The 16,535-nt window shown below is 44.7% G+C and overlaps 1 protein-coding gene across 1 annotated transcript in view; it reads right to left on the reverse strand.

The window, feature by feature from the left end:
• Nucleotides 1–16,535, reverse strand: part of EHMT1 (euchromatic histone lysine methyltransferase 1) — a gene marked incomplete at both ends in the record, with an annotated part of 188,790 nt that overhangs the window by 68,861 nt on the left and 103,394 nt on the right. The window contains 3 exons of the mRNA XM_080709450.1: nucleotides 2,056–2,187; nucleotides 9,172–9,292; nucleotides 12,153–12,230. Of these exons, the coding sequence (XP_080565576.1) occupies nucleotides 2,056–2,187; nucleotides 9,172–9,292; nucleotides 12,153–12,230 (331 nt within the window). The remainder of the gene's footprint in view (nucleotides 1–2,055; nucleotides 2,188–9,171; nucleotides 9,293–12,152; nucleotides 12,231–16,535) is intronic.

Genomic DNA, 16,535 nt, shown 5'->3' on the forward strand with positions numbered 1-16,535 from the left:
AAGTGTGATATGCCTCAGCTTCCCTCCAACAACACTATGCCAAATCAAGGGGTGTACCTTCCCCAACAAAGCTGGCCACTGTCCATTCCTGGCCCTTGCTAGTTATCTGGTCCTAGCAAGGGTCAATAAATGAGTGACAGTTTGAACCCTGGGTCAAGGAACTCATGAGGAAAGGAGCTCATGACACACTTGCTCGGGCTGCCCAATCCCTAGCCCACTGCCGTAGTCACCCGCACCCCAACTTTTACCAGACAGAACAAACACACAGTAGGCAGAGGGTCATCAAATGCCCTCTCAAGCCCCAGTGCCCATCAGCGGCAGGCACTCTGCAATGCGCAGCAGAGGAAGTGATGGGAGAGAGTACTACTTCCCACTTATGACCAGATCTCTAACCTCCTGAGTCCTCCAAATCTAAAAGTTTAGAAAATGTAAACACACAGTAATTCTTAACCTAGCACGGAGACACATAGTGCTACTAGAAAAGGTTCCTGCTCCCCTTGATGTGAGTACAAGGAAAAAGTAATTTCTCTGACAGAAAAGCTTAAGAACTGTCTTAAGGCTAACAATGTGGTTTTCTAAATTATATGGGTAAATTACACCTCCCTGACTATTCAAAACCCGGAAACACTAGTTATTTCCCCTCAAAGAATGATTCATACTGTGGTGGATGCCTGTAACCCCAGCACTTGGGAGGCTGAGATGGGATGATAGCAGGTTTGATGCCAGCCTCAGCAACGTAGCAAGGCTCCCAGCAACTTAGTGAGACCATTTCCAAAAAAGAAATGAATAGGGCTAGTGCTCTAGCTAGCTCAGAGGTCAAATGGCCCTGGATTCAACCGCCCAGTACCAAGTAGATAAATGATTCATTAAGCCCCACAGTAACCCAAAAGCACGCTTGTGAGATCTGAGCACAATATAAAGGGCTAGGGCTTTTACATCCTAACTCCAAGATGTATGCATTTTGTTTCACAGAGGTTTTTCCAAATTCATCAGTTACTTTCAATTTAATAAAAGCCCCTTAAACAGAGGGAAACAAACAGAAGTGAGAGTATATTCCATGGCTCTGGCACAAGAACTTCCAGCATTAGCTCTGGATACCTGTGACTGCAAAGCACAGAAAAGCACCAACAAGCATGTACTCCATCACAGAGGATCCTGGAGGAGTACAGCACAGCGCTGGCTGGGGACACGTCCAACCCAGAACCAGAGAGCACCCAAAGGCTCCCAGCTCCAAGCCGTGCTGCCACTGTCTGCTGCAACACGGCCAGCACAGAGGGACACCTCTGCATTAGGGATTGCGCACAGAAACGTGTGTGGCGCACGTGGGGAAGCACCATCACAGGTGACGACGAAGCCGGGCGTGGTGCTGCTCACTTGTAACCCCAGCACTGGGAAGGTGGAGACCGGAGGATCGCGCGCGGCTCCCAGACAGCCTCAGCTAGCTGGCGAGGCCCTCCATAACTCTGTGAGACTCTATTTCAAAAAAAAAAATTTTTTTAATATTTAAAAAAAAATAGGTAGAATGCTCCTGGGTTTCATTCCAAGTAACACACACACACACACACACACACACACACACACTCACTCACTCACACACACAGAAAAGATGCTGACAACCTGGTTTGCACAAGGTATCTGCTATTTTTCTCCGAGAGGCTCTAGGGGTTTCTGCTTCTTCACTTGTGTGCTGTGCCTAACATAGAAAACATTTTTTTAAATTTTTGTTTGTTTGTTTGTTTGTTTGTTTGGTACTGAGCATTGAATTCAGGGACATTCTACCTTGGAGCTACATCTGCAGTCCTATTTTTTATTTTGAAATAGAGCCTAAGTTGCTGAGGCTGGCCATGAACCTGCAATGCTCCTGTCTCAGTCTCTCGGGTCCTGAGATTACAAGTGTGGCAAACAGATTTTGATTATCTGTTCAATCACTTTGAAGCAGCACATTTACTCAATTTTCTATTAATATCCACGAGGGCACATCAGGCTAATACAAAGGAAGAGACCAGCAAACAAAAGCAAGTTGGTGCTATTCATAGCTACAACACCAACATTCACCTTCCTCGTGGGAGGACAGAATCCCTTTGACACGGAGATCCAGCGAGTCCAGAGAAACTTCCATGTACCCCGTGCTGTCTCCTGGAGCTGTCTGCTCGGAGCTTCCTGGAGAAGACTTACATGCCTCGGAACCTACACACAGAAGGCACACACCGTGAGAACTGAGCTACAGTCACACCCCTCAGAGTGCCCCAGGCAGGAGGCCAGCTCCCAGAGGAGAGACCAGCTCTAATGAACACATTCAGAACACGAGCTGGCGCGTGCACGCTGAGGAGCCCATTTCCGTGGCCACACCAATTTCACTATTGTTTTCTTCCTTGTATACCATTTTGCTAACTCTCCAAGTCTACCTAGTATGAGGGGGGAGAATGAACTTAATCAAAAAATAAAAATACTGACATATTAATACACCTTTTCTGTAATGATACTAAATAAGCTAAATAATCAAGAACCCAGGTATGTTTCATGACTATAATCTCACTACTTGGGAGGCTGAGACAAGAGTCTTCCAGGCTGGAGGCCAGCCTCAGGGACTTAGACTCTGTTTCAAAATTAAAAATAAAATTAAAGCTGGAGATATAGTTCAGAGATAAAATGTTTCTTGGTTCAACCTCTACTATCAAAAGAAAAAAAATCAAGAAAATGATAAACGTATGATACATAATTCCTAAATTACTTTAGAATAAGACAGAACACTTGATCTTTTAGTGTTAAAAGACCAGCTGGAAGCTGGGCGTGGTGACACGTGCTTGTAATCCCAGCATTCAGGAGGCTGAGACCTGAGGATAGCAGTTCGCGGACAGCCTCAGCTACTTAGTGAGGCCCTTTGCAACTCAGTGAGACCCTGTTTCAAAGTAAAGAATAAAAAATAGGCCAGGGGGTGTAGCTCAGAGGTGGAATGCCCCTGCGTTCCATCCCCAGACCCGCAGAAAAAAAAGAGCAGCTGATGAAAAGAAGCTGAAGCCGCAGCCGGCGCTCAGAGTGGCTGGAGGCCCATACCCACTGAAGGCTCGAGCCACCGCATCCCGGCTGACACCCAAGGGTCCCAGAAGAGGTCAGAAAGCTCCACAGGAGGCTGTCTGTTAGAGTGCCACTACATACAGGAAATAGCATGTGAAGGAGGACTGCTCCAGACATGGGCTGGCTCCGCAGGTTCAACAGCATGTGCAGGGAGAGCAAAGAATCCTCTGGGACAGGAGACAGCAGCAGCAATAGGGCAGCCTGTCCACACCTCCAGAGGCTCAAGAGAGGTGTCACTAAGGACGCCTAAGAAACGTGTGTATTTACCACAGACAATATCTAACACCAGCAATGGGCAAGTGACTATGTTTCTTAGCCAATCTTTTTTTTTTTTTTTAGGGTTAAAAATGTAATTTTATTTATTTATATGTTACTTGTACATAGTCTATAATAAGATATACAAACAGATAAAAATTGTTTGACAGGAGATTTCTTTTTTTAATAACACTTTAAATCTGATTTATAACAGCATTGGTAATACTGCAAGATAACAGGTACTTTGCTTCATAAAACAAAAATTACTTGCTACTCTGGCTGATACATTCCCACTAGTTTTCAATGGATTAAAATGTATCATGTATTTCAGGTTGCAAATCATTACAAAACTTTCACAACCTAGCCACTTGGTGCTCATAAAAGTTTTTGATGTGCTAAAAATTGACAGAAATGAAAAATATTAATTTTTCTAATAGCATTCCTAGTGAAGAAAAACATAAGTATATCAAATCCTATGATTTGGAACAAACAATACAAAATCACTTGCCTCCCGCTCAGCCCTATCGCACCCGTGTGGGGATGTGCAGACTCAGGCGTCCTTCCATCCCATCTGCCTGAGCCAGCGCTGTGAGGGGAAACTCTTAAGATATTCAACTAAGATATGCATGGAGCAGTGAGACTAGAGACAGTCTAAAATAATCTTAAAATTATAACTGTAACTTAAAAGGTAAAATTTATAGAAATGAAATATGCTGTTAAATGATTTTCCCCATTTGTTTTGGTAAATATTCTTTGAAAATAGAAAATGAAAACTCAAACTATTCTCTTTCTTCTTCTATGGAAAATCAGATTAGAAGAGATCTAGATTTAAATTTTACCCTAAACCAAATTTGTTAAAAAATACTCTAAAAATAGTCTAAAGTGGATTTTAGTCATTTTCCATTCTTTTAAAGGTTAATAGAACACAATACAGCAAAAACTTTCTCACTAGTCATAAAATCAAATTAAAAATACCTTGTTGATGAAACTGCAGGAAGACAACTAATAATGAATAGGCTCATGAATATGTATGAATAAAGTGCCACTAATCTTATTGTAGTAAGATATAAATAGAAGAAATCCTGACATGGATAGTAGCTTAAAGTGTTCCCTCCAGCCTGAGAACAGAAGGCCCGTAGGACACGAAGAAGCACTGACAGGTGTAAGGTCTAAGGTCACAGAGGGCACTCCTAGCCCTCTACTGTTACCAGGACGAAAGAAGGTAAAAATGCTCAAGGTCCCAAGAATAATGCCAACATAGATCTCCACCTTGGAAAAAAGAAAGAGAAATTAAAAAGAGCAATTTAAAGTTCTGATAGTCAAGTCCGCTCTCATGGCAGCTGGGTGGGGACAGGCTCCAGGAGAGGTGCCAGGAGGCTCATCATCAAGCAGCCGTGTGCAGAGGGCTCAGGGGCCCGGCACGGCAGGGCCTCACAAAGACGGTGAGACACTGGGCTTTTCAAAGTCTACACAACTAAAATCCAGGGTGCAGGTGGGCATGATCGACAGCCACCCAAGTCAGCAGCTGTCCGTGCAGAGACACAAGAGTGACATGGCGGCTGGCTGATTTCCAGCCAGACCCCACAGACAAAAGCCATTTGTCCCTATCCTGTCAACACTCTCCTATCAACAACCCACAGGACTCTGCTAGGGCTCAAGGTTCATCCCTTCATCAGAGCCAAGAGTCCCCAGCACCTGCAACCTTACTGAATACTGCAGAGGCAAGCACTCCTCAGCAGTTCAAGGGCCTTGGTGTGTGTGGAACAGCCCTCCCATAACCCAAGCTGGGACAACGGTTTATTCTGAGGGAGCAGTTCTCCTTCCTCCACCATTACAAAGCAGCAGCAGTCATTCCCGAGTCCCCAGCCGTCTGTCCACCCGAGTCAGGTCTGTGGGATCTGCACACAGGAAGTGAAAGGGCAGGAAGCGAGAGCAGGGTGCGCTGCCATGGCAATGGGTGGGATCAAGGTAATCGTGTGAGGCACTTTTTAAAGTTCACTGTGCTAACAGTGTGAGGGAAGGGAACTTGTGCTTCTAGGACAGGGCGAAGGCCCTGCTTGTGGTCAGCCAATCTTCTAAATACTGCTCATCAACACAATTTCCATGAGCCATTAACAGAGAAAAGTACAGTATCCAAAATATTTTAATCCACACTATATTCTGCATATAAATCTTAAGAAAAGTCAATCATTTTTAAAAAATCATCAACAATTTGAAGAACATACTAGTGTCTATATAATTTTAAGCATTTTATATATAGAAATAAAATTCAAACTTTTATGTGAGTAAACATTTAGGCATGTATTTTACATGTCATGGCCAAGATGACAAAGATAAAAGCTTACCCCAAACGACCTTTTGTGTTGGAAAGAAAGGGGAGAGGAGATTTCTTTTTCTGTGTATTTTTTTCTTTCTTTCTGAAACAGTATCTTACCAAGTTACAACACGCTGACCTCAAACCTGCAGTCCTCCTGTCTCAGCTTCCCAAGTACTGGGATTACAGGAGTGTACCACCCTACCCAGTCAAAGATTTCTTAAGGCACAAGAAGCACAAACCAGAAAAAGAAAAGAAGAGAAGAGAAGAGAAGAGAAGAGAAGAGAAGAGAAGAGAAGAGAAAAGAAAAGAAAAGAAAAGGAGAGAAAAAAGGCAATTCATAAATTAAAGCTCCAGTGGGAATTATTTTTTATTTTGGTGGTACCGGGGAACCCAGAGGCATTCTACCTCTAACCTACATCTCGAGTCCTATTTATTTTTATTTTGAAATAGGGTCTCACTGGATTGATAAGAGACTCACTACTTGCTAAGGCTGTCCTCAAACCTGCAATCCTCCTGTCTCTGCCTCCCGAGTACTGGGATTACACATATGTGCCACTATACTTGGCTCCAACAAAATTTTAAAGTATTGTTCTTACCCTAAACATATTAGGAAAATTTTAAAAAGCAAGCCACAGACTATGTACAAATATGTGCAAAATATCCATCTAATTAGACTCATATCCATAATATTTAAAGAGCTCCTGTAACTCAGTGAGAAAAAAAAAAAACCTGATTTATTTTTTTTTATTTATTTATTTACTTTGTGTGTGGTACTGGGGATTGAACCCTGGGCATTCTACCTCTGAGCTACACCTTCAGCCCTATGTTTTTCCCCTTTATTTTGGAACAAGGTTTCACTGAAGTTGCAGAGGCTGGCCTTACACTTGTGATCCTTCAGTCCTTTTGTCTCAGACTCCCAAATACTGGATTACAAGTATGTGCCACCACGCATTGCTTGTGTATTTTGTGAAGTGTGTATCTGCATCTTTTGCTCACTTTTTACTTTGATACTAGGGAGTTGAACTCAGGCTCAATCTACCTCTGAGCTGTATCCTCAGTCATTTTTATTTTGAAACAAGGTCTTGCTAAGTTGCTGCGGGTCTTGCTAAATTGCTGAGCTGGCCTTGATTCTGCAATTTTCCTGCAGCCTCTAAAGTATTTGCATTACAGGCATGTACCACCAAGTCTGACATTTTGCTCTTAAAATCAGAGGCTGGAGTGGTGGCACATACTTGTAATTAGAGTACTTGGGAGGCTGAAACAGGAGAATCTTCAGCTACATAGTGAGGCCCTCCCTAACTTAGTGTGACTCTGTTACAAAAGTAAAGAATAAAAAATAGGGCTGGGCTGCCGGGCGTGCTGGAGCAAGCTTGTAATCCCAGCATTTCGGAGGCGGGGACAGGAGGATCACAGTTCACAGACAGCCTCAGCTACTTAGGCCCTTTGCAACTCAGTGAGACCCTGTTTCAAAATAAAGAATAAAAAATGGGCTGGGGGTATAGCTCAGAGGTAGAATGCCCCTGGGTTCCATCCCCCCCAAAAAAAAAAAAAAAAAGAAAAGAAAAAGAAACAGGGCTAGGGGTGTAGCTTGGAGGAACAATGCCCCTGGTTTCAACCTCCAGTATCACAGATAAATAAAATAAAATAAGCTTCAGCTACTTAGTGAGGCTCTCAGCAACTTAGTGAGACCCTGTTTCCAAATAAAATAGAAAATAGGTCTGGGAGTGTAGCCAGAAGGTAGAAAGCCCCTGGGTTCCATCCCCAGCACCACAAAAATAAATAAATAAATATAAATAAAATCAGCATGTTTGAACAAGGCTTTGTGGTGCATGCCTGTAACTCCAGTACTTGAGAGGCTGAGACAGGAGGATCACAAGTTTGAAGCCAGCCTCAGCTTTTCAGTAAGGCTCACATTAACTTCACAAGACTCTGTTTTGAAATTTAAAAAAAAATTTAAAATAGGGCTGGGCATGGTGGTGTATGCTTGTAATAACAGTACTTTCGAGGCTGAGATGATAGGATCTCTAGTTTGCAACCAGCCTTAGCAACTTGTGAGGCCCTCTGCAACTTAGTGAGACCTTGTTTCAGAATTAAAAAAAAAAAAATAGGGCTGGAGGTGTAGCTCAGAGGTAGACTACTCCAGGGTTTAATTCCCAGTACCACACAAAAAAATAAATGAATAGATAGCCAGGTACGGTGGCGCACAAGTAGGGCCGGGGGTGTGGCTCAGGGGTAGAATGCCCCTGGGTTCAATCCTTGGTACCACAAAAAATAAATAAAGGGATAAAAAATAAGGCTGGGGGTGTAGCTCAGAGGTAGAATGCTCCTGAGTTCAATCCCCAGTTCTTCCAAAAAGAAAAGTTTGAGGCCCCCCCCCTTTTTTTAATTATTCATCAGGTAGAAGCAAACCGAAATGTCAAGAGACACTGCACACCTAACAGAACCACTGACATTGGAAGGACTGATCCTAGCAAGTGCCAACAAGAGAGAGAGCAGGAGCGAAGCTCAGGGCCACTGCACAATGTGAGACAGGGCCCCATGCCTTAGGAAAGAGCTCGGCAGTTTCTCATACACTCAGTGTACTGTCTGGACTCAGCCAGGCCACTCCTAGGGACCCACCAAGAAAAGAGCGCACATCTGTCCAATGAAGTCTGTACACGACCATCCACAGCAGCTTCCTTTCTGACAGCCCACACCAGAAAAGCCCAGAGTGCACCCACTGAGAACATAAAGAGGCCCAGGCACTGCCACAAGGTACAGCATCCTCAGCAAGAGACAGAAACCAACCACCGACACATGCAACAGAAGCACTCTCAAAACAATCCAGCTCCAAGAAGCCAGTGGGAAAAAAGGGACCACACCAAACAATTCCATTGCTGCAGAAGTCAACCAAGTGCTGAGGCACCAACAAGAGCAGATCAGGGCTGCCTGGGAAGAGACGCGCTGGGGAGGGGATGCTCTCAAGCAGCAAGGAAACACAGGGCCTGGAGCGGTGCATAAGCGCTGCACGGTGGGCGAGGGCGCAGTGGTTAGACTGACTCAGCAGGCTCTGCTTGATCTAGATACGTTTAATTGAAGGACAAGCCCAAAACAAAGGCCCTTAACACAGGAAGTCAGCTGTCCCTTCTAGTGTGAGGCCAATTTCTTCCCTCTGTTCACCTCAACAAAGCACTTCCAGAACAGGAAGTACTGACCAGATGCCTGAAGCTGCCACGTGAAAGAGGCATGGGCCACAGAGGACTGTGAGGTGACCAGAGACCTTCCACACAGGTCCCAGGCAGCCTGACGCCCAAAGCAGGTGCCAAGCGAGCCCCATGGCTCAGCACACAGAGATGAAACCAGACAACTGGGCCTGAGGAGGCCATGTGGGGTCGCTGAGCTTCCCAGACAAGGTCACTAAAAGCACCAGTTAACAGGAGACCCTCGTGTCAAATGAAATCTTATGCAGAAGCTCAGCCACGGGCCTACCTCCCGGCAAGGAGGTGCCCAGGCTGATGCAGGGTCCACCGGTCCACTGCACTTACCAAGCGCTCCGCTTGGCTTCTTTCTGCTTCTCCTCCTCCTTTTCCGAGCTGGCTTGATCCAGGGACTATCCGTCTTTCCTCTCCTCTTAAGAAATTTCTTCTTGATGCTGGATTCAGAACTCTGGAGGACCAAAGGGCAGGTATGTCAGAAGCAGTGTTGAGGGCGCGTGGGGGTGGGGTGGGGGGTGTCGAGAGCAACAAAGACTAGGAATTGTTTGCCTGCAAAACAAAATACTTGCTTTATCTTGATTCTTCCTCTAACAGACTAACTTCACTTTTAGACATTTTTCTGGGTCATATTCTAAAGATACTCATGCTGCTCCCTAAACATCTCTCCAAACTCCGTCCTTTCGGAAGCAAAAGAGCCAAGAAATTTAAAATGGAATCTGTAACTCTTTTTTGGTTTCACACAAAGGGAAGAATAAGTTGGAAAGTTCTATACAAAAACTAAGTAAATAAGCGCAGCAAGAGGACCCACTTTCATCACGTGTCCATCTGTCTTGCTCATGAGCAAAGAACAATCGGTGGCAGATGTGCCCAGATTCCAAGCCACGTTAACTTAACACACAGAGCGCAGAGAAAGAAGTTAGCATCTGGACAGACAAACACATTTCTTAGAATGCAGCTCTCCACACCAGGAATAACTTTCTACATATAACAAGCGTGACGTATGGAAAGCCTGTGGTGTTTTGTCCAGTTACTCTTTGCTCTTATTCTGGGGCTTCTCAGTCAACAAATATCTTACATGACGGCTAGTATTACATGGCTCCGGGGCCATTCACTTGTCTTATGTTTTTTCTTTTTTTAGAGCTTTTACTGGTATGTTATAGTATCACATCACAACGTAAATCACACTGACGATGACGTACGTGCACAGAGCACTTAGTGAATGGACACAGACACACACACACACGTTTTCTTCATTCTTCATAGTGATTAACTTTCTATTGATCTCCCTTGGTGTTTCTTGACTCTTTGATGCCTCCTCATCAATTTAAACTCATTCAATATATTTTCTATTATAATCATTGTATTTTTCAATCCTAAAATTTTTATTTTTTGTATAGTGTCCTCCTTTTCCTGCTAAGATATCATCTGATTTTTCAACGTGTCTATATTGCCTTTAATATTCTGGTTAGATTTATATATACACGTATATTATACATAACATATATATTATGTATATTTTGTACATCAGATATTTTTTCATTCTTGTGTGATAACTGCTTCTTGTGGGTTGTTTTGAGAATACTTTTGATTGCCTGCTTTTTCTCTTGGGTCTTGGTAATTTCTTGTTCTCCGCAATTTCTAGTTTTTGAAACACTGTATTCAGTATAATTTCAATCATGTACTATAAAACTCTTCTTTATGTTACATTCCTCAGAAGTATATTTGTATTTGTTGTATCAGACATTTTACTGTTTGCAACCCCCAAACTGTCTATCCACAAATAAATATCCCTTTCATTTAAAAAAAAGAAGCTATCATTAGGTAATAATACTGAAAGATGCTTTAGTATCTGCTCCTCAAATTGAGATGTAGAAAGGGCATCTAATTGCCTCGAGTTACGACTGGCACACAGAATGTATTCTAAGCTCTGGCTGAGTTGGACAGGACACACTGGCAGAGCCTGAGGTCTAAGAGCCTCCTTCCCATGGACACATGCAGACACTGAAGACACTGCTTGACACACTAAGGTATGCAGAGTGCAGCATGCCAGCTGTTGGGACGTCCTAATTCTGTCCTGCCTTGCCACGCACAAGCCCTGGTGCTGGGTGCCAGGGCGCGCGATCATCCATCCGCACTGACAAAACATGCTATGCACCTTGCTCGATGCACACAGTGTCCTCTCCCTGCACCCTCCCTACAGAAAAGCTTCCAAAAGAATTCTGTGCATACTGTACCCAGTCTGCCACTCTCCAGGCCCTGCTTACTCTACCACTCCAAGGAACATGCTTCCTTGCTAAACCCAATGTTCCCTTGCATGTCCTCGTCTCCTTCAGCAGGCAGCTGCATGCAGAAACCACGGGCCACTTTCTCCCTCCTCAGAGTGGTTCTCAGGTCACGCGGCCCAAAGCCCCAGGCTTTGTTCCCTTAAGTACAAAGACCCTATTCCTGAGCTCACGGGCTCCTCACCCCCTCTATTCACTGTTTACATGGTGTTCCTGAGGCTCCATCCTCAGACCTTGTCACACTTTCCTCTCTCCCCCCCTCCCTCTCTCTGTCTGAGGAGCTAGAGATGGAACCCAGGAGCATTCTTCCTTTAAGCTATAACCTCAGCCCTACTTTCTTTTTTATTTGGAAACAGGATCTCACAAAGTTGCTGAAGGCCTCGCTAAGTTGCTGAGGCTGGCTTCGAATCTGCAATCCACCTGTCTCAGCCTTCCATGTCCTGGGATTGCAGGCACAAGCCACCACATCTGGCTACACCTCCCCATTTCTAAGCTCCCCTCCCCATGGACTCCCAAACCCCGCTTCTACCCTTCAGGTGCCTGCAGGGCACAAGCACCTCAGTGTGGGCAGGCCTCTTCCCTCCTGCCTCCCATTCTGTGTGGCAGCCAACCCAGCAGGAAGTGCTGTCCATCCTACTTCCAAACACCTCGAGCCCAGATATCCCACATCCTCACAGCAGCCCACTCCATCTGAAGTGCCACGTGCTAATGCAATGGGACGACCAGGGGTGGGACCAAGCCCTCCCCCCAGAGAGCTGCAGGCAGCATTAGCACTGTGCCCACGGGACAGCCCTGCTCCAGGCCTGGCCTGCTGCTGCGCCTGATGGCAGAGGTGCCCCACCTACCCTGCCTGGCCGAGCTGCGACTGGGCAGGTTCACTCGTCTGCCTGCCCGATGGCTACACACCTGCCAGCCTGCACCAGACCCAGGGCCAATATGGGCTGCTGCTCAGTACACAGTACAGAGCAGCCATGATGCCTTGGGCTCCACTTCTACTACACATAGACGGCAGACCAGCGCCGGCATTACCAGGTCAGACTCGTCTCCGCCGTCCTCGTCTTCCCCTGTATCGACCGACTCCGGCTCCTCCTCTGACTCGCCATCCATCTGAGCAGCCATAGCCGAGGGAAAAACAAACCAAAAACAAAGACCAGTCAGATCCTTTAGAGGCAGATGAATGGATCTAGAGAACATTTTTTTTTTTTTTGGTGGTACTGGGGTTCCTGGAAGCCCTTCTACCTCCGGGCTACACTCCCAGACCTATTTTATATTTTATTTGGAAACAGGGTTTCTTAAGCCAGCGCGGCTGGCTTCAAACCTGCGTGATCCTCCTGTCTCCGCCTCCCAAGCATGGGGATTATAAGCGTGCGACACCACGCCCAGCCAGAAAACATTTTTAAAACCCCACTGGTGGAGTGGGTGTGGTGGCACACGCCGGTAATCCCAGCGTTTGGGAGGCTGAGACAGGAGGATCATGGACAGCCTCAGCTACTTAGTGAGGCCTTTTGCAACTCAGTGAGACCATGTTTCAAAATAAAGAATAAAAAACAGGGCTGGGGGTGTAGCTCAGAGGTAGAATGCCCCTGGGTTCCATCCCTCTTACCACAAAACAAATAAAAATTTAAAAAAAAACCCACACTGCTGGAGACACATGCAAGAGAGACCCTGTCATCTGTCCACTATCCAGCTCTGCCCCAGGGCAGCCAGGCAGAGGTAGCCCATCCCAGGTCTGCTCCTTGTCAGCACCTGGTGTTGGGGGAGAAAGCAGGCCACCCCTCTGTGTGCTCAAGCCCATCAACTAGCTGCTGTGCCAACAAGGGCCAGTGCATTTGAGGTGTGGCAGTTGTCAGCACGAAGGACAACACATGCACAGCAGAACCGCCCACAAACCCAGTCCACACCCCAGCCATCACCACCGCTCCACTGCCCGGCTGCTTCCACCCAGTGGCCAGCACACACCGGCCTGTGGCAGCACCTACCTTCCTGTTTGTACGGAGAGAGGGCAATGGACATGCTTCATGAATTTACTTTCTTCTCATTACAAACATGCTTTGGAATTCTTTCCACATGAGAACAAACACCTTGGTTTTCCTCCTGTACTTATTTTTGCTATATCCACACTGGTTATATATGAACATGTTCAGCACTCATCCTCCCAACACCCCTGCTCTTGGAGCGGTGTGACCTTTGTGTGCTAACACACAGGCTGCCACTTAATTCTTTGTGAGAGAATGCCTGGCAACTTCATGTTGCCTGGCCTCCCCAGTCAGCAAGTACCTACAGGGTTTCATATGGAAGCTGTGCTCCAGACAAGCCAGGGTTTTCCAGGACAAACAGGCAGAAGAAGACGCAGAACTAATGGGTCAAGGGCACATACCTCCCCTGCTGGAGTTTCTCACTAACAACACCCACAGATGTATTACCAAAAAATAATTTTTTTTTTGGTGGTGGTATTGGAGGGGGAACCCAGGGGCATTCTGTCTACAAGCTCCACCCACAGCCCTATTTTTTATTCTTTATTACTTTTGAAACAAGGTCTCACTAACTTGCAGAAGGCCTAAGTAGCTGAGGCTGTCAGCTAACCACACTCCTCCTGCCTCAGCCTTCCTAGTACTGGGATTACAAGTGTGGGCCACCACACCAGGCTAGTACTTCCGATCTTGAATAGAATCTCGCTATTGCTTGGATTTCATTTTTCCAACTACAAAAGGAATTGAGTCTTTTCTGTAACTTCCTAGTACTTTTCTATTTCTTCTACTACACCTCATAGTAGAAGATGCAAGGTTAACATGTCCTTAACCTTGACCCATTTTCTAACTCAGTCCTAAATATACCCTGATGGTAGAAACCTTTTGTTTGTTAAATATATTATCAATATTTTTCATATGAAGATTTTTAGGCTTAGTTCTGATATCTCATATTACACAACACTTCTGCATGCTATCTAAACAAGTCGAAGGTACCTGTCTGCTTTTTGAGTTTGTGTCTTGCACTAGAGCTTTTCCTCATTCAAATTTTAAAAAGCTTCTCAACGGACTTCCGGGAAGATGGCGACCGAGAAAAGCAGGGCTTAAGAGCCCTGCTAACAACCAATCTCCATTACCACAAAACCAGCGCCTTTCATAGCCAGAAAACACCATCACCAGAAAAACAAAAAAACCACCAGGCTCCAGAGAGAAAGCGGACTGAGAACAGAGCTCAGGGCCACAGAGGAGACACACGCGCCCGAGGACACGGCAGCAGCGCCATACTGCCGGCGGCAGCGGCGAACTCATTGGACGGCTACAGCAAGCCGAGGTGAGCCGCTGCGGAACAGCCAGGCGGGATCTTTCGGCGCAGAGAGGATTTAAAGCTCCCAGTGGCTGAGCTCAGCACACGCTGCAGGGATTCAGAGTGGAAATCAAAACCAGAGAAGAAAAAATACGCCAGCCTCATGGCCGAGGGCGTGGCCGCGGCGCCATATTGCCACCGGCGGCGGCAGCAGCAGTGAATTCGCCGAATCCAGTACAGCTACATCTGCGTACTCAAGAACAGTGAGTCAAATTGCGGGCCACAGAGGAGAAATCCCAGTACTGTACCTCACTGTACCCAGTGAGGGAGTGGTGGTGGCAGAGATATCACACCATAGGAGAACGTGCAACCTGGCACCCCCCGTAGTGTAAAACAGCCTCTATTGACTCCCTGGGTCGGAGACTCTGTGATAAAACCCAGTAAAGGAGTAGTGGGGTCTGAGATACTACTGACTCGAGATCCAGAACACCTTAAGTGAAGTCATAGTGACCCAAGGGAAGAACCCAGAGAAGGCACAAGCATCCGAAATCATGGGAAAGAGGAATAATACTGGAGCAATGGATACCGCCCACAACCCCACAACATCAGAACCTGATAAAACAGAAAATCAGAGATTTCTAGAAGATCAAATCAGGAAAATAACTGTAGAAATAATAGAGGTGCTTCGAAAAGAACTCAGAGAGAGCCAAAAAGAGATAAAGGATGCAATTAATGAAGTAAAGGCCTCAATTCAAAGCACAAACAACCGATTAGATCACATGGAGAACAGAATCTCGCTCTTAGAAGATGAGCAATCCAAAAATGAACGCATAGTTTCTAATCTAGAAAAAAATATCCAACAGCAGGAATCTGACATTGAAGAAATATGGGCCCATCTTAAGAGAGCTAACCTAAGAATAATTGGAATAGAGGAGGGAAAAGAAAGTGAAACCAAAGGGATCAACAATCTCTTCGAGGAAGTAATAGCAGAAAATTTTCCAAACATAGAGCAAGAGGTTGATACACAGATCCAGGAAACTTATAGAACTCCCTTTAGACAGGATGGGAGAAGAGGATCCCCACGCCACATAATTGTCAAAATGACCAATGTGGAAGCCAAGCAGAGAATCTTAAAGGCAACAAAAACAAAGGGCCAAGTGACATTCAGAGGCAAACCAATTAGAATCACTCCAGACTTCCCAAACCAAGTCATGAGAGCCAGAAGGGCTTGGAGTAACATATTCCAAACTCTGAAAGAAAACAACTTCCAGACAAAAATTTCCTACCCAGCAAAACTTTCTATCAAATTAGATGGAGAAATAAGAAGCTTCCATGACAAACAGAAACTGAAGGAATTTATGTCTTCAAAACCAGCGCTAGAGAAAATACTCAAAGAGATTAACTACAAAGAAGAAATAGCTAACACTCACCAGAACCAGAGAAACAAGAGTTTCCATCCAACAGACAACTAAGATTGGTTATCTGTGGAGATTCATTATTTATGTTAGTCTTTTACCTATCTCTAAATTGTATTGTTTGCCTTTATTGTTGTTAATTTTTAGGATTTCTAGTTGGAATATTAATATACCTTCAGATATAGCATTTGGAAATATTTTATCCAATTCTATTAGTAACTTTTAACTCTGTTTACATTGTCTTTGGATATACAATATTTTCTTTTATTTTTTAGGGAGTTTGTATATTCTTCTGTTGCCTGTGCCATTGAAATCATATCCAAGAAATCACTGCCAATTTCAATGTTGTGAGGTTTTATGACCCAGATTTTCTTCTAAAAGTTTATAGTCTTAAGATTTATATTTAGGTCTTTTATCTAGTTTGAGTTAATACTTGTATGTGGGATTAGGTAAGGGTCCAATTTTATTCTTTTCCATGTAATTATTATTTTTCAACAATATTTAGTTAAAAGAATATTATTTCCACCACCAAATGTTCGTGGAAACCTTGTCAAAAATAACTTGACAATATAGGGAAGAATTTAGCTCTAGGCTTGTATTTAACTCCAATGGTTTATATATCTGCCTTTAGAACAGTACTACACTGTTTCAATTATTGTAGCTTTATATGGTTTGAAATCAGAAAATATATATTTGCTAGCTTTGTTCTTCTTCAAGATCGTTTTGG

The sequence above is a fragment of the Muscardinus avellanarius genome (genome assembly GCF_963383645.1).
Source record: "Muscardinus avellanarius genome assembly, chromosome: 13".
Taxonomy (NCBI): Eukaryota; Metazoa; Chordata; class Mammalia; order Rodentia; family Gliridae; genus Muscardinus; species Muscardinus avellanarius.